Source organism: Colius striatus, chromosome 14, assembly GCF_028858725.1.
Source record: "Colius striatus isolate bColStr4 chromosome 14, bColStr4.1.hap1, whole genome shotgun sequence".
Taxonomy (NCBI): Eukaryota; Metazoa; Chordata; class Aves; order Coliiformes; family Coliidae; genus Colius; species Colius striatus.
The window spans coordinates 22,807,930-22,832,558 of NC_084772.1; the positions used below are offsets into that span (position 1 = coordinate 22,807,930).

Below are 24,629 nucleotides of genomic sequence, written 5' to 3' on the forward strand. Positions count from 1 at the left end.
GCTCTGCTTTGGGCTGTCTTGCAGAGAAACGTGAAGCGCAACGGGAGCAAGAGCTGCTTGAACAGGAGTCGGTTTGGTTCCCGTGAGAGGAACTGGCTGAAAGAGGACGTCGGACGAGGCTGTGTGTATGTTTATGGAAGAGATCCTGCAGCTGCTGCTTCTTCAGACTTGCGCTTGGTTCTCTGTACAGTGGACACCCCAGCGTCTGAGATATGTGATGGAGAGGAGAGGAAAAACCTCTTTTTGCAACTTCACGGAGACCTGGTCAGGTGAGGGCTGAGAAAGGAGATACGTGTTTTAGAAACATTTGCTTTAGTCTTATGGGGCTGTTTGCTGTGTGCCTGCAGATATTAGCAGGGCAGATACGGAACAGGGGCAGCAGGCAGCAGTTAGATACAGTCTTGAGTAATGAACATCATAAAAATGAAGTGGCAGCGTACCTTTGTCTTTTAGTTAAGCCGTAAGTGTTTTAGCTGGGAAGGTTTGGCTGATGCTCCAAACAGAAACATGTCCTTGTTTTGTAGGTGGAGGCAACTGTTCGTGCACACTTTTATTATGTTCTATGTTACAGACATTTTAGTATGCAGAAAGCTTAAGCTGATTGAGAGACTGTAAGCCGTTATTTTGAGTCAGTGAAACACGTGAGGTACTTTCCCAGTTAGGCCACGTAATACTTACGTGTTGGTAATTTTTTGGTAAAGAAGAGCTGCCAGATAAATAATGAAAGGTACAGAGAAAAATAGCGTGTTAAGGGTTACATAAGGAAGGTTTAAGGATCAGATTAGATGTTTTATGGCTGTAGTCAATTTAGACTGAAAATAGACAGCTTAGGGGTTAATGTGCATGAACTTTATTCAGTGGGTGTGTTACGAGTGCCTCTAGGTTTACAAGCTCCCATTAGGTTTGTTAGGATTTAGACTTTGCATTGATTCTTATGCACTTGAGATTCAGTTATAAAGTTACCACTCGAAGGAAAAAAATTGCTGTAGTCTCCTTACTCAAAGGCTAAGCAGTAGAGACAACACATCCTGAGCAGGGTTAGTAGCTGGTTTTTTTGTTAGCAAAACCAAAAATTGCAAGTGTCCACGTTTTTAAAAACATAGCACCTGTTTGATCAGGTAGGAGAGGGAGATCTAGTGGCAAGAGATGCAGAGAATAGGATGTGGTTAAAACTGACTGCTGAAAAAAGTTACTTAGACCCCTCTGTCTTTGTTGCCCAGCCTAGGTTATCAGAGCCAGGGATAGCTTAGTTAGAAGTACTGTATGAGCAGAGATGGACACTTGTATATAGCCATCCAGACAGCTGAAAATCTCCATTTGTTGCTTGAAGAACTTATAGGGAAACTGGCTCATTTTGGACCCTAACAGTGAGCAGATTTTCTAGCAGTTAGAAGAAAGAGCCAACCCTTTACTGCTGATCATGGAAAACCCTTGGTAGAGCTTGTAGATGTGTTCTGAGAGGAATGCTTTTGGTATTTAAGCTTTTGTAGTGGCTTTTGTGTTTGAATTATTTTCAATGTCTATGTCTGTTCTCGTGGTAGGTAGCCATGCCTGTCTTTGATTTGTGGCAGGCTTTGTGCTGGATTAGCAAATTAATCCTGACACCAGTGTGTTGGAAGTGAGTTGTGAATGTTTGCCTCCCACTTCTGTTGCCTCTTGGTGTGTTGAGCACTCTGTCAAGCTTTGTCATAAATTTCATGAAGAGTTCTTGGATGCAATGTGGCTGTTCCTCCTAATTCTCAGAATGTATTTGCCACAGAAGAGATCCCTGAATGACTTCCCACTGTGGGTTTTCCTCAGAAGAGAAACGGGAGGTACCAGTATTGCTTCAGTAACATCTACCTTAGTAACAGGAAGCAGGCCTGAATTGTACCTGCTTGCATGTCCACAGGAAGGTGGCAGAACGCTCAAGATACTCCCATGCCCTGCTGAGATAATTCCTTCCTTGAACAAAGTTTACTGATTACTTTAATTATGTGTTCACAAGTACAAATTGCTCTGTTAAGCATTTGGTTACATTTTATCATAGATGTGTTTGTCTCCCAGGTAACTTCTGAATTCTTCACTCTTTTAATATTAGCTTCTGAAAGAAAGTCACTTACTGAGTACAGCAAAAGTTGTTTGGCACCTGACCCAGAAGATTGGAAGCTGGACAGTAAATGGTAGATTAACAGAAAACTTTTTTGTGTGTTCGCATTAAATATTAGTGGTGTCCTTATGATCATTCTGTGTTTCCCTTACAAGTCTGTGCACAGGGGAGTCAGTTTCTGTCAGAACTTTCTTGTCTTCTCCACAGTCGACTTCAAGGATCTTTAGAGTTTTCCTAGCTGGATACCTTCCTGCAGTGGAGAGGATTAAAGAGAAATAATACTAATGCTTTCTTTGGTCTGGACACCTCTCAGAACAAAATGTGAACTACAAAGATTGGAAAACATCATTGTTGTTTGAGTAAGAGCTACAGTTGCAGAGAGAGTTCTGGAACCGTTACTATTTTTTTTGTTGGCTTTTCTGTCTCCTCCCTCTTTTGTGGCTGACTAGTGGAAGTGTTCAGTACCTGAAACACCAATGTGACACCAATGTGGTGTAAAGAAATCCCATACAGAAACTGTAATTCCAGACACTGGTGTTGATTTTTCCTCTCCTGGACTATCTCAGTTTTTGTTAGTGTTAGTTCTTTACAAGAACTTGGGCCAGTGATCTATTCAGTCACATCTCCAGGATGTCTTCAAAGGCATTCCCTGAATTGCCTCCTTTCCTGGTTTGAAAATGATCTCTAGGTAAGAAGCTGGTTTGTTTGCTGCTTTACTTAGGCAGTTCTGTGCTGGACCTGTGAGTGTCATTAGCTGAACGTCTTGACTCTGCGCTGTGCCAGCAGCTTGGCTGTGGGCTGGGAGTCAAACACCACATCTGGAGTCCCGTGTCCAGTTCTGGGCTCGCCAGTTGAAGAGACAGGGAACTGCTGGAGAGAGTCCAGCACAAGACTACCAAGATTATGAGGGGACTGGAACATCTCTGTGAGGGGAGAGAATCTTCAGGTAATGGGCACAAGCTGGAACACATGATGTTCCACTTGAACACAAGGAGGAACTTTGCTGTTCAGGTGAGGGACCCCTGGTACAGGCTGCCCAGATGATCTTTAAAAATGATCTAAAGAGATCTAAAGATGATCTTTAAAGATACTAAACATAATGTTTCAGGAGAACTTTCTCTTATTGCCATTTATTCGAGTTAGCCACTGAATCCTTCCAATGGTGCATTGTAGTTCTAAAACATCTCTTCTTTAAATGTACCATTTGAGTTAATTTGTTGAAGCATGAGAACCTTACACAAATGAGAGCTAAAGAGAATGGGATGTTTATTTTTTCTGCTCTCATATGCTTTGCTGCTGGCTGCATTTGGAAGAGACGCTTAAGTAGGGTTCTGTTATATCTTTCAATCATTATATGAAGGGGTTTTTGAATCTTCTGGCGCCTGCTTTTTGTGCAGCATTTCTGGTTTTGTTTCTTCTCCTTGTTTCCTCCTGATGCTCCTTAAATCATGGAATGGAAGTGATCACCATGGATTGTATGGCTTATGCCTATTGCTTTTACTCTTTGTTTCCCTTCTGCAGTGTAATTCTTGAAGTGCTACAGTTCTTACAGGCTACTTGACAAGCTGGAAGTGCAAACAGCAAGGGTGCACGCTTGCCAGATCTTTCCATAGGAGCTGAACTACACCTATGTCAGTATTCCTTACATTTTAGCTCCAATGAGACTTGTTTAATCTTATTTTCGTTCTCAAACTACTTTCTTTTATGTTTTGACAGGAGGCTGGAGCCCACAGAAAAACCCCTTCAGATTGTGTATGACTACTTGACTGGGTTGGGTTTTGATGATCCTGTCAGAATGCAGGAAGAGGCAGCAAACTCTGACCTCAGCTGTATGATTCGCTTTTACAGTGGTAAGAAATTGTGTGTGCACACACTGTTGCTGTTCCTGTACTTTTCCCTGTGAGGTGGAACTCGGATGAAGGGTGGGATGAGAAGCTGAAAAGGCCTTGACTCTGTGTGAACAGGGCTCAGCAATAACTGAAATATCTCTGTGTTATCAACACTGTTTTCAGCACAAATCCAAAACATAGCTCAATAGTAACTACTAGGAAAAAAAATTACTCTATCCCAGCCAAACCAGCACAATCTCTCAGCCTTCCTTCACAGGACAGGTGTTCCAGCCATTTCTGTGGTACTCCTCTTGACCTGCTGGAGTGCTGAGAGCAACCTTCGTATTTCTTTCACTCCTTAAAGATATCTCTCTCTTCCCAAGTTCCTTTCTGCCCTTCTCATGTGATACATTGGGTTTATTTCCTTCCCTGGTGCACAGTAAGCACTTACACCCAGTTGGCATGATGGAACTACAAGTGGATTAATAGAAATGTCATATTAAACATCAGTGAGAGGGAAGCCTGCTTCCTGAAGTCTGGCTGTTGAGATGCTTGTAGGAGCCCAAGAGCTTCATGAGAGGACAGGATGTGTTAGATTGGCTGGGAGAATGGGGGGAAGGCTTCCTCTCAATAGAAGTCACTTGGAGAATGGAGACCAGTGACCTAGGCTGGATGGGGCAAGCTCGGAGACCATGTTACAGAGTCTTTATCTGCTTTAACAACAGATGAGATGGAAGAAGCCATCTCTGTGGATTTATGAAGGGCAGGTCCTGTTTAACAAACCTGATCTCCTACTGTGACAGGGTGACCCGCTTTGTGGATGAAGGAAAGGCTGTGGATGTTGTCTACCTTGTCTTTATTAAGGCATTTGACACTTTCCCACAGCATTCTCTTAGATGGGCATACACTTTCCCTGGTGAAACACTGTTTATATGGTCGAGTCCAGCAAGTTGTGGTCAATAGAGTTAAATCCAGTTGACGGCTGGTCACAAGTGATGTCCCGCAGGGGTCACTGCTGGGGTCACTCCTTTTTAACATCTTAATTAATGATCTGGATGAGGGGATGAAGTGCACCCTTAGTAAGTTTGCAGATGACACCAAGCTGGGTGGAAGTGTTGATCTGCTTCAGGGCAGGGAAGCTTTAAGAGAGATCTAGACAGACTGGATGGCTGGGCCAAGGCCAATGCCATGAGTTTCAATAAGGCCAAGTGCCAGGTCCTGCACATTCCACACAACACCCCCCAGCAGGGCTACAGGCTTGGGGAGGAGTGACAGGAAAGCTGCCAGGCAGAGAGGGACCTGGGAGTGTTGGCTGACAGCAACTGAACCAGCAGTGTGCCCAGGTGGGCAAGAAGGCCACAGGCATCCTGGCCTGGATCAGGAACAGTGTTGGCAGCAGGAGCAGGGAGGTGGTCATTCCCTTGTACTCAGCTTTGGTGAGGCTGCACCTCCAATACTGTGTCCAGTTTTGGGCCCCGCTCTACAAGGACACTGAGGTGGTGGAGAGGATCCAGAGGCAGGCTACCAAGCTAGGAAAGGGTTTGGAGCATGTCTTGTATGAGAAACAACTGAGGGATCTGGGACTTTTCAGCCTGGAGAAAAGAAGGCTCTGAGGAGACCTTTTCTGCTCTCTACAGCTATCTGAAAGGAAGCTGTAGCAAGGCAGGGGTCAGTCTGTTCTCCCAGTAACAAGTAATAGAACAAGAGGAAATGGCCTCAAGTTGTGCCAGGGGAGGTTCAGGCTGGACCTGAGGAGGAATTTCTTTCCTGTGAGGGCTGTCAGGCATTGGAATGGGCTGCCCAGGGAGGCACTGGAGTCACCATCCCTGGAGGGGTTTCAGAAACAATTGGATGTTGTAGTTAGGGAAATAGTCTAGTGATTGATAGAGCTGAGACAAAGGAGGTAAATGGTCTAGTGGTTGATAGGGCTGGGAGAAAGGCTGGATTCCATGAGCTTAAAGGTCTCTTTCGGCCAAAATGATTCCATGATTCAATGTGAGGTGTGACAGGCATGAATTGTAGAGGGTGACATGCTTTCTGTGGTGAGGAATTGTCTTGATTTCTTGTGTTGTTGTAGCTGGGCTTATGGATGGTGCTGTTAGATGTGCTGGCTCTGTCTGCTGGTGACCTGTATCCCTACTCTCCATGGAAAGCCTGTGCTCTCTAATTGGGGCATGGGGTTAAGCACGATCACAGTGACGTTCATGTCGGGAGCTGCAGAGAGTGACAGGAACTTGCTGGTTCCTGGTAGTTAAGACCATTCTTGCACATAGCTTAAGGAGCTGTGAAGTAGCTAGGATTCAGAGTAGAAGTCCTTGAATGTTGCCCTTGGATGTTTCCTTAGCACTAGGACATAGCTGTCTCATATTTTGGTGCAGATAGGGCTGGAGGTTTGGCGTAATTTTTTAATAATATCTAGTGCTTGGAGCAATTGTGCTGTGGCAGTCAGTAGGATACCACTTTTGGCCCCATAGCGTTGCTTTTCGACAAGTCTGGGGCTGATCTTTCAGCTTGGTGAAATACAAGCAATTTTTTCTGTGGATGGTGAGAATTTCTCACCGTTAGAGGACATCTCACACCAAACTTTGTGTCCCTGAAACAAAGCTACTGTCGTAAATAAACCAACAGCTCAACAGTTCAGCTAAGTTCAGCCTGATAGAGACATCAGGAGAGTGCTTTGAATTGGTCAAGCTGAAGATCCTGCTTTCTAACAGAGAAGCAGTGCAACAGCTTTTTAAACTTTTTTGTTAACTTTCTGCTGCTAATAAAGGTTTGGAGGATGGTTTGTGTCTGGAAGAGGGACATGCATAACCAGCAGGGAGAATATTTTTCAAACAGATCTAATTATAGTCCTTGTCATTGTCTCACATATGTGTTGGCCACTCAAGTCCTCTGTCTGACTTTGGCAGAAGCAGAGGGAGCAGTATAAGTATCTACAGGTTCATGCTGAGGAATATAAATACCTGCAGGTTCACACAGCCTGTGGATATCTGGAGAGTTGCAGAATAGATGGAGACAGAAGCAGCGTGTCAGTAGCAACTTAAAAACAAACAAAAAAGTTATTTTCCCAAGGAAAAAACAAAGGACCCATTGCCAGGATCCATCTTAGGGATTCCTTAGGATAAAATGAAATATAAATTTAATATGAGGAGATTTTTGACACTTGAAATACGCAGGTCCATGAGATCAGGCTTATTCCTGCTTTTGAAATACACAATCAAGTGACTATTTGAAAAATCTCCCTAGCCAGTGAGATAAACAGTGGACAGAATCTCGAAAAGCATCTGGGATATTTGTTGCTATCTTGAAAAAAAGAAGAATAATCAAGGGGGCAAGGATATATAGGATGATCTAAATGTAAGTATATGTGGATTAGAAGACTGAAGTAGAAAATTCTACCTTACTGGTTGGAGTCATAGCTAGCAGTGCACACAGCACAGCTGTAGCAGTCAGAGCTGGAGTCCTTTCACTTGAATCATCTTCAGGGAAATAACTTTCTTGTGTAGCTGATTTTCCAGGCCTTCCTTTGAAGTCCAGTAGAAGCCACCTACTAGATGGTTTCCGTGACTTTAGCTGACTCAACAACACTTTGAAATTGCTTTTCTATTGCTTCTGAGTGAAGGATATTTGGCAAGGGTGTAAGTTTGCTAAGGTCTGTAGATTGCAAACTCACTGCATGGCAACCGTTAGGAGGTTGTACTGCAGGACACACAGTGCTTCCTGGTCAGACGTTGCTGCACTGAGGAACTGGCTTGTCCTCTGCAGCAGATTGTTTTTTAAAGTGCTACTTGTCATGTCTTTAGATGTTCTTTACAATCACTGATTTTGCATGTTACAACTGTGTTGCTATTTGTGCCTGTAGCTGAGAGTGAAGAGCGAATGGAAAGTAAATGCTAACGTTCTCTTTTTCCTCAGAAAAGCCGTGTCAAGTGGAGCAGTTGGATCGCATCCTGCTCTCGGGAGTCTACAGCGTACGCAAAGGAAAGACCCAGTTGCACAAGTGGGCAGAGCGCTTGGTGATTCTCTGTGGTACATGTCTCATTGTGTCTTCTGTGAAAGACAGCCAGACAGGGAAGATGCACATCTTGCCTCTTGTTGGAGGGAAGGTAAGGCTTTTGTGTTTTTCATTAGCTTCCTGCGGCTTAGAAGGGAGGAAGAGATTACAGTGATGGATGTTATCCACAAGAGGTTAATCTAGTCTTTGTAACAAATTGCTATGTTAACATGTGCAGAGAGTTGTACAACCTCCTTCTGCTTGCTTTGCTCAGTAGTCTTAAGGTTAAAAAAACCAAGAGTCACTAGTTGTGTTTCCACGGTAGCAGCCAATGTTGTGAATGAGCATTCTGGAAATTACTACTTCTTGGATCTACTTCACCAGAAAGATTTTAAGGTGGATTTACTTGTGTATTTCTCCCCAATAACTTTACAACTGTGTTTTCAGCAAAATGTAACATTTCTGGTAGTTGATAGTTCCTCACCCTACCCTTCAGACCCATTGTAATCGCTGGAGTTTAGGCAGATTGTTTTGTTTCCAATTCTTCCTTTGCAGGTGGAAGAGATGAAACGTCGTCAGTACACGCTGGCTTTCACGTCTGCCGGAGCACAAGCTCAGACGTACCATGTGTCCTTTGAAACGCTGGCGGAATGCCAGCGGTGGCACCGACAGGCGTCCACGGTGAGACTGCAGTAGTTCGGGTGATGGGTACAGGGGTAAGAAGGGTTTCGTGATGCAGGCATGGATATGCAGGCAGAGATGAAGCTAGGATGCTGGAGAAAGTCCCCAGGACGCTTTCTAGCTTTCTTCATTGCTTACCTGCTAAGGACTACAGAGGTTTTCTTTTAGCCTTCTCTCACTGTCTGTGCAACAATACTGAGTAGTAGTTTTGCATTTGTTCTGTACCTAATGCATCTACACAGTGGGAAGACAGACTTTATGACCGTAGTTGACAGTTTTTTGGGGGGCAATCCTGAAGGGCAAAGGGATCCAGGAAGGTCGGGCTTCCTTCAAGAAGGTACAGGAATGGGCTGTCCCCATGTGTCAAAAGATGAGCCAACAAATAAGACCGGCCTAGCTGAACAGAGAGCTTTGGTTGGAACTCATGAAAGAAAAATGAGTGTCTAGATCTCTGGAAGAAGGGGCAAGTGAATCATGAGGACTACAAGGGGGTTGTGAGGTTATGCAGGGAGAAAATTAGGCCAAACATAGTGCAAAGGATGAGGAAAAGGCTGAGGAACTTGATACCTTTTTTGCCTCAGTTATTAATAACTCTCTGGGTACTCATCTCCCTGCACTGGACATGGGACAGGAATGGGAAACAGAAAAAAGCCCCCATAATCCCAGGGGAAATGGTTAGTGATCTGCTACACCACTTAGACACACATAAGTCTATTTGAGCTGTATGGGATACACCCGAGGGTACTGAGAGAGCTGGTGGAAGTGCTCACCAAGCCACTTTCCATCACTCATCAGCAGTCTTGGCTAACTGGGGAGTTCCCAGTTGACTGGAAGGTAGCAATTGTGACACCCGTCTACAGGAAGGGCTGGAGTAGAGTCTGGGAAAACTATAGACCTGTCAGACTGACCTCAGTGCTGGGGAACATCATGGAGCGGTTCATCTTGAGTGCCATTACACAGCACATACAGGACAACCGAGTCATCAGCCCCAGTCAGCATGGGTTTATGAAAGGCAGATCCCACTTGACTACCCTGAGCTCCTTTCAGACAAAAGAGATAAGGAAAAGGCTATGGGTGTTTTTTAACCCAGACTTCAGTAAAACCTCTGAAACCGTTTCCCACGGCATTCTTCTGGAGGAGCTGAGTGCTTGTGGCTTAGGTGAGTGTCCTCTTGGCTGGAGCCCAAAGAGTGGTGGCAAACAGAGTTAAATCCAGTTGATGACTGGTTACCTTTAGTGTTTAATCAGTGATCTGGATGAGGAGATTGAGGGCACCCTCAGTCAGTTTGCAAATGACATCAAGTTTGGTGGGAACATTGGTATGCCTGAGAGTACAAAGGCTCTACACAAAGATTTGGACAAGCTGGATTAATGGACCAAGGCAAATTGTGTGAGATTTAGGTTAACCTGCTTTAGCAGGGGATTGGACTAGATGATCTCTAGAGGACCCTTCCAACCCCAACCATTCTGTGATTCTGCATAAGCAGGGTCAGTATTGTGTCCTGCATTTGGGTCACAGCCACCTCATTGCAATGCTGCAGGTGTGGGGAAGAGGGGCTGGAAAGTTGCCCAGTGGAAAAAGACCTGGTGGTGTTGGTCAAGAGCCACCTAAATGTGAGCCAGCAATGTGCCCAGGTGGGCAAGAAGACCGATGGCATGCTGGCTTGTGTCAGCACTATTGTGGCCAATGGGACCAGAACAGGGATTGTGCCCCTGTGCCGGGCCCTGGGGAGGCTGCAGCTCGAGTCCTGTGTTCAATGTTGGGTCCCTCACTTGCCAGAGGGACACTGAGGGGCTGGAACATGGCCAGAGCTGGGCACAGAGCTGGGGAAGGGGCTGGAGCATAAGGGTGCTGGGGAGAGGCTGAGGGAATGGGGGTGTTCAGCCTGGAGAAGAGGAGCCTGGGGGCAGACAGCAGCACTCTCTGCAGCTCCCTGACAGGAGGCTATGGCCAGGGGTGGGATTGGTCTCTTCACCCAAGTAACAAGTGACAGGACAAGAGGAAGTGACCTGTGGCATTAAGGGATGTGGTTTAGTGATGTTTGTGGCAATGCTGGGATAACAGTTGGACCTGATGCTCTTAAAGGCCTTTTCCAATCTAAACAATTCGGTGATTCTGTACCCTGGTAGGACTGAGTTAACACAGATCGTAAGTCAGCAAGGGAAGTGTAGTTTGTTCAGTCCTGTGTACGATTAGATGGCGATAACTTAATGCTGAGCCACAGTTTGACCTTATATCTAAACATAAAAATGTTATGAAATAGAAAATAAGTTCAGGATAAAGCAGGTGATAAAATCTGGAATGAAGCACTGAAGCCCTTGAAACAAAGCTTACTTGATGAAAGGAGATACGATATTTGCAAAGACTTTATGAAACGTTGCAAAACTGTAAATTTTTGAGCCTTTTCATCGTAACAGGTTGTGCTTCCACTGTTATACCCTCAACAAGCTAACAAAAGAAAGTCAGAAGAAGTACTTAGGCTAAGCAGAGTTTCTGTAAAGCTTAAAAGATTGAACTGGAAAGTCAACTGCTTCCCGTTGCTGCTTGCATCTTTGGAAGAAGGTAGTCAGAGGTTATACTCTCTGAGCAGTTTCCTCAGCCAGAGAAACAGTTTTCTCCATTAGGTCGACTCTGTTAAGGTCTAGCTTTAGGCAGTGCCTTTTGCACATACAGAGCAGGGCTTTCTGTGTGTCCTAGTTGGTATCTAGATATGCGTCCTTGGCAAGGGGCTTGCAGACACAATAATAGCAAATGCCATAAACTCATACTCCATGGAATTAGTTTCCTGCATGGACTCTATCTGGTGGGTACAAGAGAGTTCTTTCATGTTCTTGCAACTTGCGTTCTTTGGCCTTCCATTAGACTTCCAGATGAAAATTGTTGTACAGCTGCAGCTCTTCTTGCTTCTTTTCAGGTGGTGTCTATGCGACTTAGCATGGTTGATCTTTCATGCTACAGCCTTGAGGAAGTACCCGAGCACCTTTTCTACAGTCAAGACGTCACCTACCTCAACCTACGACACAATTTTATGAGAACAAGTGGAGCAGGGAGTCTTGACTCTCTTTGCAGGTCTGCAAAGAATTCTTTTTCTTGTTCATTTTGGAATTCTTGACGTGTGCGTCCGGGGATGAAGAGGACAGGGAGCGTGTTGCACATTCTTGTGGGGATGGTAAAAAGATTGATCTGAAATCTGGGGCTAGGAAACAGAACTGAACGGCACAGGCAGGCATAAGCTTCCAGCCGTTTACAGTATTCATGAAGTCCCTTCCACAGCTGCTTTGTACTAAGTTTGATCTGAGATGAGCCTTGTGGAGCGATATGCTATTGCTGTGGACAAGATGCAATCGTAACATAAGGCTGCTTGCTAGACGAAATGTTTCGGGGTATAACGTAAAAGGTGAGGGAAAGCTTAACGTTGCTGTTGTGGTTAAGCATTTGTAGGAAGAAGTGCAGATCTGAAAAAGCCTGTTTTGGTAAGTTCTTAATGTTGATGTGCATTTGGAATTGGCAGAGGGCCTGTGAGACTCCAGCTTTGCTCTGGCAACTTGTAATCATCTGCTTGTAAGAGAGTAGCAGTTGTGTGATGGTTTGGAAGCATGATGTAGCCATCTTAGGTAAATGAAGGAGTCTTAGAAACATATTTTTAAATAGATTTCTGAAAATGATAAAAATCTAGATGGAGGTTAGTCTGTATATAGCTACAGTAGCCATGCTAAAAAGAATTCAAGGAGCCACTGTAGGAATTTCGAAAGCCACTAAGGAAAGCTGTAGAGATACTGTCAGATGGCTTTGTATTTGGAACACATGGTGCCTTAAGGAAAACGTATTTGGAGAAGCTTTGCAAAACTGCAGGTTTTTAGTTTGGGTTGGGGTCTTTTGTTGTGTGTTTGTTTTCTTCACCTTCAGGGACTTATTACCAGGTTATTCAGTTTTTTGTCCTGCAGAGTGGTGAGATACCTAGACATCCATGAGCATATCCGTGAGCAGGGAAAAATGCTGCTTGCCTGTGGGAATTCTTTGCAGTTTCATTGAGAGCCAGACTCCGGTCTGGTTTTGTTTTCATTCCAAACTTGTTTAACTGTTTCCTAACTGCTGAATTTTAATGGATTCTGGTATTGGAAAAGCTATTTAAAATAATTCAAGGCTTTGCTTTCTACTTCTCTCTTCAAATACTTTATAAGATGTTGAAAACCATAGCAGAGCTTTATTTTCTAAAATGCGGTATCCTTGGTCCACAGGATCAGCAAAGGGCCTTGACATTTCTTTTGACCTTGCATGTAGTCAACAAGAGATCTGACATGTCAGAAACTCCACTCTTTTCCTGGCAGTGACTATGTCTGATGAAGCTGAAATCCTCAAACAAACAAAAGCCATAAAAGAAGGCCTCACTTCATACAATCTTGAATAAACAGGTAGCATTAGGTAGCCCACGTAAGGCTGCTCATTGCCTTTTGAAAAGATTTTCTGTCTCAGGTTTTTAGGATGTTTATAAGGTCTCAGCCCCAAATGAAGGAACTTGCTTGCTTAGAGTAGGTGTTATCAGTGCCTATAGACTGACAATTCTGAACAGCAGAATCTTTTGCAGTCATCACGTCTCTTTGAGGGAAACTGGAGCTCTACGAGTCTAATTAGCTGTAAGAGTGGAACAAAATTAATTAACTAAAAGGGAAATGTTAAGCAAAGAAAGCTAAACACCACCACCTGTTTTCCTATGTCTCCTAGCTTATTTTTATGTAATATACTGCTTGTCAAGTATCCTCCTTTTCTGGAAAACAGTATCAAATGTGTGTGTGCGCACAAGTGTGTGTACATACCTGTGTCTGTCGCCATTCGTGCTAGCTGGTAGAGTTGTACTGGGATGTACTGGGAGTATTTCAGGCCAGCACCTGTTTGAGCTGCTGTACAGAGGATGGTCATCCCATTAAAGATTTGTTGCTGTGCTTCTATACCTCTTTGCTGTAACCTGAATAAATCACTGGGAGAGCACAGACCAAATTTCAAGGAGCTGTAATGATTTCAGGATCCTCGTTCCCTATAACACGTTTCACGTGCAGAACTTGAGTGAGCGTTGGATTTGCACTTCATTCCAACATCCCTACTGCTTGAGAATATTGGGGCAAAGGAGAAAGAACAGAAGGGGAGTTCAAAAGGCTTTCAAGTATTGTCCTCCCCTTTGAACATGACAGTCTGCTCAAGGAGTCTCGGACTGTTTCTCCTCCAGCTTTTGGAAATTTGTCATCTCTCTTTGTGTTTACTTTGATATCATTACACAGGGATGAACTCTGAAAATTGGTTATGCTGTTGTGTTTAATGCAGTACCTCTAGAAACAGCTTCTTGGCACACCTCTGCTAATGACAGAGAAAGAGCTTGGTGTTAAGGACAGGTGCCATTGAAAAACCACTGTAGAACTCCAGAGAAAGTAGTTTCATGAAAATTCTCATTCCAAAACCTGAGAACTGTGATCTGTCCTAAATCTGTTACAGTTGAAGCAGTTAATGAGACAGTTCAAATCTGTAGGTTCATTCTCGGTTTCCTTTTTTTTCCACATTATTGTTGTTCTGTGTGCAAGTTCCTGATTCTTGTATTGGTTGTTAGATCCTTGCATCACACAATATGTTCGTTTTAGAGAGACTGTTACCAATAAAACACCTTTGTCTTTCAGTTGCGTTATAAGAGAGTCTGTTTGTGGCAGCAGCAAACATGAAATGCCTTTGCCTTCATTTATGTGGCAGGGTGCTGTATCAAAGCAAACTGTTCAAGTTTCAGATACGCTCCTTCTTTTAAAAAGCTACCCACTATCTCCCCAAGATTATAAAGCAAAATGGAGTAATACAATGGTTAGTTCCTGCACAGGTCAAGAAAAAGAATTTAAAAGCTTTTAGTCTTCAAGACATATTAAGCCAGAAGTAATATGCAAGCTAATTAACCTTGGGTTTCTTACCTATATTAAAATATTTGCTCCAAAAGACGACCTACTCACCATTGCCTAGCAAAAAGTATGGTAAATGGAGCAGACCAGTGAACGGGATGTTTCCAAGAAGTACTTCTCTGGTACGTGGCGTTCAATTGGCAACTGTCTCATAAAAATACTAATTTCCCTGGTGAATTAATTCCCAGTGGTTCCAATTTGGGCTTAGGAGATTATTACTTGGGGAAAAATACTTTTATTTCCTGTAGAAAGAGGTAGGAACTCTTTGAGAAGAGTTTCTTGGATGTTACCCCAGCCCACACACAATTTCTTCTCTCTGGACCTCGCACAGTGAGTGGACAGCCATCTGTTTAGCACAGCTGGGACCCACGTGGCCGGGCGTTGTGTCGGAACTTGTGTGGCTCTACCTGTGGTGCAGTCTGACAAGCAAGTGGCACTTCAGATGTGGAATATCTGGGTGCAGGTCTCAGGGCCTCCCAGCTCTTTCCTGGTTTTTGCTTTTACAGCTCTGCTATGTCTTCTGTTGTGCCTGGCTTGAAAAGGGTATTCTCAGAATAGTTGCAGTTAATGTTTTCAGCTCCCGTTTTCCCAAGCTGCATAACTGTAACTGTTACTCTAAATAATTCTTAGAAGGTAAGTTTTTTGAATGGAGTATTTTTAGTCTCAATCTTAGCAACAGTCATTAGAAGTAAGCCTGTCAGAAGTCAGGGCAGAAGGTTGTTATCAGTTTCTGCAGCAAAAGCATGGGATTTGATCACTTTCAGCATTGCCACTGAGATACAAAATATCAGTGACTTAAAACGAGACTGACTGTATTGCCAGCGTGGAGAGACTTAAAAATTCTTTATATCTGGTTTTCTATGGTTTTGCTTTGATACTATGGAGGTTTGTGAATTAACTAGTACTCTTGCCAATAGGTTTTCTCAGTTGAAGAGCCTGAACCTGTCTCATAATAGACTCGGAGAGTTTCCTGTATCGCTGTGTGAGATCTCTACTCTGACAGAGCTTAATATTTCCTGTAATGGGCTTCACAACTTGCCAAGCCAGATTGGAAAACTGTTGAAGTGAGTACATTGTTTTTATCTGTGGTCAGAAACGTCCTTGGCGTGTCAACTGAGAACAGCTGGCGTGAAGATACTACTTGGGAAAATATGAATGAAAGCTGGGGCAGCCTGTTCTGCCCATGAAGACTGAGTGATGGTTTTGACTTCAGCAGAAGGTCAAGAGCAAAGATGTTTTCAAATGAGATTGGGTTTTCCTTGAAAATGAAGATATCACAGTATGTTTATACGGTTGCCATGTTAAGTCTCTTGTATATAGCAAGGTATCGTTCATCATTTGTGACTTCCTGCTTATTCTACTAGCCATGTAAAGTGTATTTGTGTAAATCAGTTCTTAGTTTGTAGAAAGTCAAGTGACTGAGGAAATATTTTTCATTTACAACATAAGTACAAATTTGTATTTTGCTTATGTGAACTCAGGAGTCTGTGGCACTACTTGAAGTTTACCTCCAAAGTATCATTTGGGGACTGTTTGGTATTGCATACATGCAGTTCCAAACCTATTACACGTGTAATAAAAGTACTCCAATAACTTTAGGTGTATAAGAATAAAATAGCTGTTAGGTACCTTTAAAAAACAGGCACACTTGAGACCAGCTAGCTATTCCCTGAAAATGCTAAATGTGATGATCATTGCTCTTTGCTGAATTACTCTCTTCTTCTCTTCTTTACTGCTGTAGTCTCCAGACCTTCTGGATTGATGGGAATTTCCTCACATCCTTACCAGAAGAATTGGGAAGTCTGCAACAGCTCAGCTGTCTTGGGCTTTCCTTCAATAACTTCTGTGAACTGCCAGCAATTTGTGAGAAACTCGTTTTCTTAGATAAACTAGCCCTGGCAGGGAACTTGGTAGAGACCCTGGACCTTGCAGTGCTGAACCGTATGAGTCACATCAAAAGTGTGGACCTGCGGTAAGGGGGGAAGCTTGCGTATGTATATAAACGAGATTTTACTTTCCACTTACAGCAGAGGAGCTGTGTAACTTCTAGCACATTCTGCAATAAACTAGGTGTGATTTTTTTTCTCTTACTGATTCTTTAGCTTTTAGGGAGCTCTGTTTCTGAGGGTGTGCAGAATTCACTTAGGGAAGCAAGGTTAAATGAACAGTGCCTGAAGCCACTGAACGTGACTCAGCCCTCTAGTTTCCTCTCTTGATATTGGTATGCTATTACCATAAGTTTAGGTAGTTCTTTCATTTCTCCTACCATTTTTTGCCATGCACCCCACCCCCTGCCTTCCCAGCCCTGGAGATGTGATACCAGTTCTCTAGGCTGCCAACTGCTGAGCTCTCAGAAAGGGACAAAGAACGTTTTTGGCAGCGGCAAGGCAATCTACTCTCTGCATTAGCTTCCTGTGTCATTGCAAAGTAGCTATCCCTTCAGAATCTCTTGAATGTTAGGGAACAAGTACAATGGTTTCATGTAGCAGTGCAGACAAAGGAAATGCTTTTCTTTGTATTCACTGCCTGAAATCCACAGTTGCCCCTCTTTATGTATCCCTGTGCTCGTTTTTGGTGTTAGACTTCACTGTAACGCTTTCATTTTCTTCTCACTGGTGTTCCATGTCCTATTTTCTGACTTTGTAACTCTTTGAATGCTTAGGCTGAACAACCTGAAGAGAGCAGCAGCTGACACTCTGGAGGGGAACAAATCTGTGACTTACATGGATTTACGAGACAATCAGATGACAGATCTGGATCTGAGCTCCTTGGGCAGCCTGGAGCAGCTGCACTGTGAGCGGAATAAGCTGAAAGAGTTGACGCTGAGTGGCTTCTCCCTTCGGGCTCTCTATGCCAACAGCAACTGTACGTCTCTCTACTTTGTTCACCTGCCTTCTTCCTTCAAGCCCTGGGAGCAAAGGAAAGCAGCCCTTTGTCCCGTCCCACACCAAAAAAATACTTACACTGATGTTACCATAGTGAGAGTGTATGTGATAGGTGTCCCAAAGTCAGCTCCTAGGGATCACATATGCGTGGGTGTGCACGGGTAGGTTGTGGTGTTGAGTTACTATCCAAGGAATTCCCCTTCCAGTGAGGTCTGTGTGTGAGTCCACAGATGTAAGTACAGTTCTCCTTTGTTCCGGTATACCACATGGCAGGTGGAGAAATTGGATAGTGAGAAGCTGTAGTGCCATATGGCAGAGGTTTGCAGGGCAACTTCTTATCAGGAAGGAGGAGTAGAGACCTTGAGTATCCATAAAGTAAAACTGCGAGTCTCAACTGCCAGCTGGTCTGTCTGCTTCTCTCTGCTGTTTTCCTTCTGAAGCTCTGCAATTGTAATTATTTGCTTTACTTCATCAGGTCTGACAGCTGTCAACATTTATCCAGTTCCTGGTCAACTGACATATCTAGAACTCTCTCAGTAAGTGACTATACACCACAGAACATAAAGCCTTTTCTGTTTCTTGCTGGTTTTGTTTTCTGGAAGGCACTCCACCTTCACAATAAGTGCTGGAATACCTGGCACTAAAGAGTGATGAAAGTGTCCCGGACCAAAAGCCCCTCTGAACCAGTACGACCTGTCTAGGTGACTGACTGTCCTTCAGCTGTAGGCTCTAATCGGAAAAAAAAGCCAAGCAGGGACCACTGAACTCATGGCAGCTTACTGGGATGAATGGTGGGAATATACGGAGCAAACCGTCAAGTAGCTGCCGGTGATCTCTGCTGTTGGCTTCACTGCCTGTGTGTGCCCTTGGAGAGCAACGTTGAGACCTGTAAGATGGGATGCCCAGAGGACCTGATCACTTTTTGCTTCAATTCTGGGTTGATGCAGGATAACACAGGGTAGCCTGCTTTGCTGATGGCGATGCTGCGAACAAAAACCCAATCATCAGAGCCTTGCATTGATACGTTCTACAGATCATGCACCAGCTCAGTTTGCATTACACAGCTAACCATGAGATAAATACAGTTCATTTTCTGCCTATTGTTTTTTGTTTGGCTGTCACCAGTGTCACACAGTGTTCAAACAAAGTATGGTCCATATGAAGTGCTGTTGTCTAGCTTTTCCCCCTTGCTTTTCTCAGCAACCAACTGCAGTGTGTTCCAGACTGGGCCTGTGAAGCAAAGAAACTGGAAGTTTTGGATGTGAGCTACAACCTCCTCGTGGAGCTTCCGTCAAGGTCAGCAAACCTTCTTCTTTTACAGAGCTGGGATTTCTTCTATGGTTAGCTGACTGGGGAGAGAGCAGCTGTGCTAATTCTTGTTGCTTTATTCTTTGTTGTGCAGAGATACGATCCATTTACTTTCTCTGTGCAGCACTGAAAATACTCTCTATTCAAATGTTGGAAAGAACTAGCTTCTTAAGTAACGGGGCAAGTAATTTCATCCCATGCCTCTGGCTTCTACTACAGCTGTTTGCACTTGAAGTACGATGTGTTGCTATGATTTATTTGTGTTACTATAGCGTCTGTGAACACAGGTGATAGGTGAGCCCTTAATATGCCTGTCATTGCCCCACAGTTTTCATCTGTTACCTTTTGTAGGGAGATACCACAGAGATACAATACAGCTGATCTCAAAGGTAACTTTCACAACCCATTAGCCAACTTCTTTCTCCCCCTTTCCCATCCAGTTTCCGCAGAAATGCTGTAAAGGGAAGGCAAGAACAAATACAATTTTATAGATATTTTTGATGACTTCTCCAAGGTACCAGGGGTATCGTGGGAAGAAGCAAAGCACAAGTGCTCTTGACGTAACGAGTGTGTTTGGTGGGGATGTGATTGTAATGAAGGGTAAGCCCTATTGCAATAGAACAGAAGGGTGGATTACAGTGAAGTGCAGAGAGCAGGTTGAAGCAGTTAAAGCAGCAGGCGCAGGAAGGGATCTTAGCAGCATTCTAATGGCTGTCAGAGGCAAGACTGTATACATCAAAAGCAAGAAAATGATGTAGCAAGGATGCAATGCTGAGAACTTAGAACATAATTTTATCTGTGCGAGTGGATGAAAAAGACGAAATTTTGAGTGTGCTGGCAAAAGGAGCCTGCAGAAGTCAGACACAGAAATATGTATTCCAAATGAAATTCATTTTTAAAGATCTCTTTGTGCTGGAATTAATCCATTGGGGATCTCTTCCAGCATGTGTTTGTCATCCACATTTTAAGTGTGTCTTCTGTGCAGTTAGAGTTTTGCCCGCCTTGACTTTCAGCCATTGATGAGGTTAATCCAGCAGACTAGATCTCAAAGAGCCTAGAGTAAGGGGATATAGCTCACTGTGAAGTTTTCTTTTACACTTAATTGTCCAAAACCAGCTGTACAACAGGACAGTGTTAGATAGCCAAGCCAGCTGTGGATGCCTCAGTTTGGATATGGAAGTTGGTATATCTGCATTTGAATGGCTTTTTTTTTTCCCCTACTGTAATTAGTTTTGAGAAGCCACAACATACCGAAAGAAACTGAATTAAGTGGCTCACATAGAGCAGTGCACTAATGCAGATTTAGCTCCTTCAAAGCTGTTTTGTGCAGAGCTCTCAGAATATAGTTCCAAATTATCACCTGATGCAAGTGGGTAAGGTGGTTCTAGGCTATGTCCAGATGTGTTCAGACACCCTTTCTGAAAATTCCTGCAAGCAATTCCCTGCAGTTCATGGGGATAGAGGTCTTTTCCTTCAATAAGCACTGCAATTCTGGAGAATGTGACATCAGCCTCAGAAGTAATACAGAAGTGCTAAGCAGCCTGTTAAAGCTCCGCATGTAATTTCACACAGGGGAAGCACTTCTTCCTGCCTACAAGTGAGAACATCGTTTCTGACTTCTTTTCTTTGTCTGCCTTAGAGAAGGGTAGGCGTACACACACAGACTTGTATGACAGGTTCCTGATCTGCAGTAGCATAGAAGTGAATGAGGATACACTTCCAGGTATTCGGTGATGGAGGCACCTTGCCATGCTCATTTTCTGCTTTGTCATTTTTTACGTTTGATGGATCAATGTATTTTTAACTTTTCTCTACAGTCAAATTATGAGAGATTAAAATACTATATTTTTCCATTTTGTGGATGTGAAGAGGAACAAACCAAGCTGATATAGAAAACCTTGTCTTTCTAGGATCCTCAGCAGCTTGAGTCTTCAGAAGTTGATGGTGGGACACAATCGTCTGCAGAGCCTTCCACCTCTTCTAGAACACATTCCACTGGAGGTGCTGGACCTTCAGCACAACCTGTTGACGAAACTCCCAGAGATGCTCTTTGTCAAGGCTCTGAAGTAAGTGTCAGCAGCAAGTGTCTGCATTAACCTGTGGAGCTGTGAGGGCTGATAGTGGCATCTGCAGGACTGGCCGTGCAAGGTGCCATTTGGATAAGAGATAATGAGGCGTGGATTTGATGAGGAGGTAATTTAGGTGCCATAAGAAAAATAATCAAGCTGATTTGACAGAACCAGTCCATATTATTAATTACAGGTTAAACAAGCTTACCTAACCCAACATCCTGCTGAAGAATTAACATCAGTTGCAACTGATTCTACGATTGTGTTAGTGCCTGAAGAGCTTTGTCTTTAAAAGTAGTGCATAAATTCAGGTGCAAAGGAAAGCAGACTGACAGATTTTCAGGTATTACAGCACAAAGTATACCAGATCATTGGAGAACAGTGAGAGAACCTTATAAATTAAGAACCCTTCGTAACTGTCTATTTAGATGAGTCAACCCTTCTAAAGACTCTTAAGAGTTTACGTAGTCTATAAGCACCAGTATTAGCCATCCGCTTCACAGGCTCTTCAGTACTTCTGGTGTATTGCAAAATGCTGTGTGCATCTGCAGTGCTATCTAGCTAGTGAGTTACTAGTAGACTCATAAATCTTAATTTGGGTAGGGATGTTACACTGTGTTGTCTGACCTCCTGTCTAATGCTGTTGCTCTGTCCACACTGGCATTTATATAGCTCCTTTTCCTGCAGTTAATGAAGTAGTTTAGATGATAAGTCTGATTTTTGCACTTGCTGTGGTTAGCCTCAGGTACCTGAATGCATCTGCAAACAGCCTGGAGTCCTTGCCCTCTGCATGCACAGGGGAGGAGAGTCTGAGCATGCTGCAGCTGCTTTACTTGACCAATAATAACCTCACAGATCAATGCATTCCTGTCTTGGTGGGACACCCAAACCTACGGATCCTGCATCTGGCAAACAATAACCTACAGGCTTTCCCTGCAAGGTAAGTCAGTCGGGCAGGTGGGAGAAATGGTGCTTACTGGGAGAAGATTGCGTGCCCTGCTGCGATGATACATGTATTGGTGTCAAAGCCAGATGCTCTGGCTAGGGTTCTCTTAACAAATGCCTGCCCTTCCCACAGGCACACTGAGGAGAAGCATGTTCCGGGGGATTGGCACAGGGCCTGTTGTGGTTCCTTTCCTCCCAGGCCGGGGGGGACAGTATTTCCTTGCAGCTTCAGTGCTACCGCATTGCAGCTTGCTGTGCTTCATTTTATCACTTTTCATTGTTGCCAGAAGGCCCTCAGTCAGGCTTGTCTGAACTCCTACCCAATGCAGGTTGCATGATTTCATCCATTAACTAATGCACCAGAGACAGAGAGATATGCTCAGCATAGAACCTTAGGAAGCTGGAGACTCTCGGGTGTTCCTACCAAATTATTCCAGTTGCTTGCAGTTATATAAGCCTGCATCTTATTTTTCAGTGAGAATTATTTATCTGCTTATTTTTACCACTATGTCATGATGTTACTCAGGTATGAAAACACTTGCCTGTACTACGTAGTGTTCTGTTTCCCTTTCAGCAAGCTTAGCAAGCTGGAGCACTTGGAAGAGCTGAATCTGAGTGGCAACAAACTGAAAACAATTCCCACAACAGTGGCAAATTGCAAGCTGCTTCATACACTCATTGCACACTCTAATGAAATCAGCATCTTTCCAGAGATTCTGCATTTGCCCCGTATTCAGGTATTCCTGTTTAGAAGATAGAGAGACAGCAGAGGAAAGTTGGGTTGGAGAATGAAGAGTAACTGGCAGGAGAGGAACTGGAGATCCCAGTATTTTGCATGACCGACCTGAGAAGGGGGCATGGAATGTGCATGTTAGATCTGTTGCTTTTCCGAGGTGATTGTCTCATGATTCATCTTCATCGTCTGTCTCTGACTTGGTGTATTTTCTGCTTTACCATTTGAGACAGAAGGCAGTGTTACACAGGTGGGCAGATTTGTATGTAGGACCTAACCTTATCTTCAGAATGACCTATGCTTTCAGGATGGGGGTTCTGGTTGTTGCAGGTTATAAGTATTTGCCACTTACAAGTTGTTCTTCTACTGATAGGTCACACTCATTTTCATGACTTGGTTGTGGGATGTAATCAGTAGTGGGGTCATATGACGTTTGGAAGAAGCGGTGGAGTAACTCATCAAATGACAGAACAGAAAATTTTCTTTATCGTCGTGGTTTTTTTTGATATTACAGTTTGTGGACTTGAGCTGCAATGAGTTAACTGAAATCCTAATCCCTGAGGCACTGCCAGCTGCCTTGCAAGAGCTGGACCTCAGTGGAAACACAAACCTGGTGCTCGAACACAAGACACTGGACATCTTCAGGTGAGCCATGGCAATGCCAACCAAGTAGTAACCGGCACTGGGAAGGGTAACCTATCCCAGGAGGTGAAATGGGATCGTGAAGCGCTGCATAACATTATAATGTTCCCTGTTGGAGGCAGCTGAAGCTTTCTGTCTCGTAAAAGGGGAAAAGTCTGAGTTCAAATCATCAGAGCACGCAAACAGCTTCTCAGGTGGTACGAGGTTCTCCTATCTGTCTCTGGCAGAGGCAGCCAGACATCTCCAGAAGGCCAAGACCTTAAACTCCTCTCCTTGGTACAGTTCCTTCCACAGGCTGCCATCTAAAACTCTAGACTGGACAGGGTCCTTTGGCTACAAACAGTCCAACAGGGTCTAGTAGAGAACGTCTTCTGCTCCTCTCTCTCTGTAGTCACATTGCCACGCTGAAGATTGATGCCAAGCCCTCCATCACGGCAGACTCAGCAGTTGCTTCTACCTTCTGGAGTCATGGAGTAGCTGAGATGGCAGGCCAGAGAAATAAGTGAGTATTGTGGCCTGCTGGTCACTGACACTTTGTCTTGTCAGAGTGCTTGGTGGAGTGCACTGCTAAGCACCAAAGCAGACCTGTTTTGCTCAAGAGTTCCCTTTGTCTTTCCAGATCTTTCGTTAAGTCTTTGTAAATCAAGCCTCCACGTCATCCTTTCACTCAGTTTTCACACATATCCTGGGACACTTGGACTTTGCTTCCCATCCTAGCAGAGATACTTTTTTTTCTCTTGCCAGCCATGCCCATTGCCCTCTCCTGAATGTGGTCACGGAGCGTTCAGGAGTTCCATCCCCTGAGGCAGTGAATGTAGGAATGGCGGCTTTGCTGTCCTGTGAGAACAGCACTCCTGGCACAGTGCCCAGTGGCTGTGGTTTTGGGGACAACATCATCTTTTGAGACATATTAACTTTGCTTCTATGCTTTCCTAACAGGCTGTGTGTGTCATCCCTGGCACTGGGGAGCTTTGCAGAGGGGGTAGAGGCTGTGTATGGCATGTTTGATGGTGACAAGAACGAGGAGCTGCCACGCTTGCTGCAGTGCACCATGGCCGATGTGCTCCTGGAGGAGGTACAGCAGTCAGACACCATGTTCATGTCCAACACCTTCTTGGTCTCCCACAGGTAGGACAGTGAGCAAGCTGGTACTGGTGAGACCTGCATAAGTATATCACTTGACATGTTAGGTGGGGTGAGGCAGCCCTCCAGAATGCCTGTGGGAATCTGGAGCCTTCCTACACCTTCTTCTCCAACAGGAAGCTGGGCATGGCTGGACAGAAGCTGGGTTCCTCTGCTGTCCTTTGCTACATTCGTCACGATGTGGCTGATCCAGCCAGCAGCTTCTTTCTGACAGTGGCCAATGTGGGGACGTGCCAAGCCGTTCTGTGCCGAAGTGGGAAACCACTGCCTCTCTCCAAAGTCTTCAGCCTTGAACAATGTTCAGAAGAAGCCAAGAGAGTCAAGGAGCAAAAAGCCATTATAACAGAGGTTGGTTTGGACCCTCTTCACTCCAGCTTCTAC

The 24,629-nt window shown here is 44.2% G+C and overlaps 1 protein-coding gene across 2 annotated transcripts in view; it reads left to right on the forward strand.

The window, feature by feature from the left end:
- The window catches only part of PHLPP2 (PH domain and leucine rich repeat protein phosphatase 2), a 32,046-nt gene that overhangs the window by 541 nt on the left and 6,876 nt on the right, over positions 1 to 24,629 (forward strand). The window contains exons 2-18 of one of the 2 annotated variants that reach the window (XM_062007171.1): positions 25 to 269; positions 3,806 to 3,939; positions 7,834 to 8,024; positions 8,468 to 8,593; positions 11,508 to 11,662; positions 15,441 to 15,587; positions 16,265 to 16,495; positions 17,186 to 17,388; positions 17,884 to 17,944; positions 18,609 to 18,704; positions 20,627 to 20,782; positions 21,525 to 21,725; positions 22,305 to 22,467; positions 22,978 to 23,108; positions 23,497 to 23,607; positions 24,045 to 24,233; positions 24,365 to 24,596. In XM_062007171.1, coding sequence (XP_061863155.1) covers positions 25 to 269; positions 3,806 to 3,939; positions 7,834 to 8,024; positions 8,468 to 8,593; positions 11,508 to 11,662; positions 15,441 to 15,587; positions 16,265 to 16,495; positions 17,186 to 17,388; positions 17,884 to 17,944; positions 18,609 to 18,704; positions 20,627 to 20,782; positions 21,525 to 21,725; positions 22,305 to 22,467; positions 22,978 to 23,108; positions 23,497 to 23,607; positions 24,045 to 24,233; positions 24,365 to 24,596 — 2,772 coding nt within the window. Of the gene's footprint in view, positions 1 to 24; positions 270 to 3,645; positions 3,721 to 3,805; positions 3,940 to 7,833; positions 8,025 to 8,467; positions 8,594 to 11,507; positions 11,663 to 15,440; positions 15,588 to 16,264; positions 16,496 to 17,185; positions 17,389 to 17,883; positions 17,945 to 18,608; positions 18,705 to 20,626; positions 20,783 to 21,524; positions 21,726 to 22,304; positions 22,468 to 22,977; positions 23,109 to 23,496; positions 23,608 to 24,044; positions 24,234 to 24,364; positions 24,597 to 24,629 lie in introns of those variants that run through there. The other variant, XM_062007172.1, reaches the window with a different exon arrangement.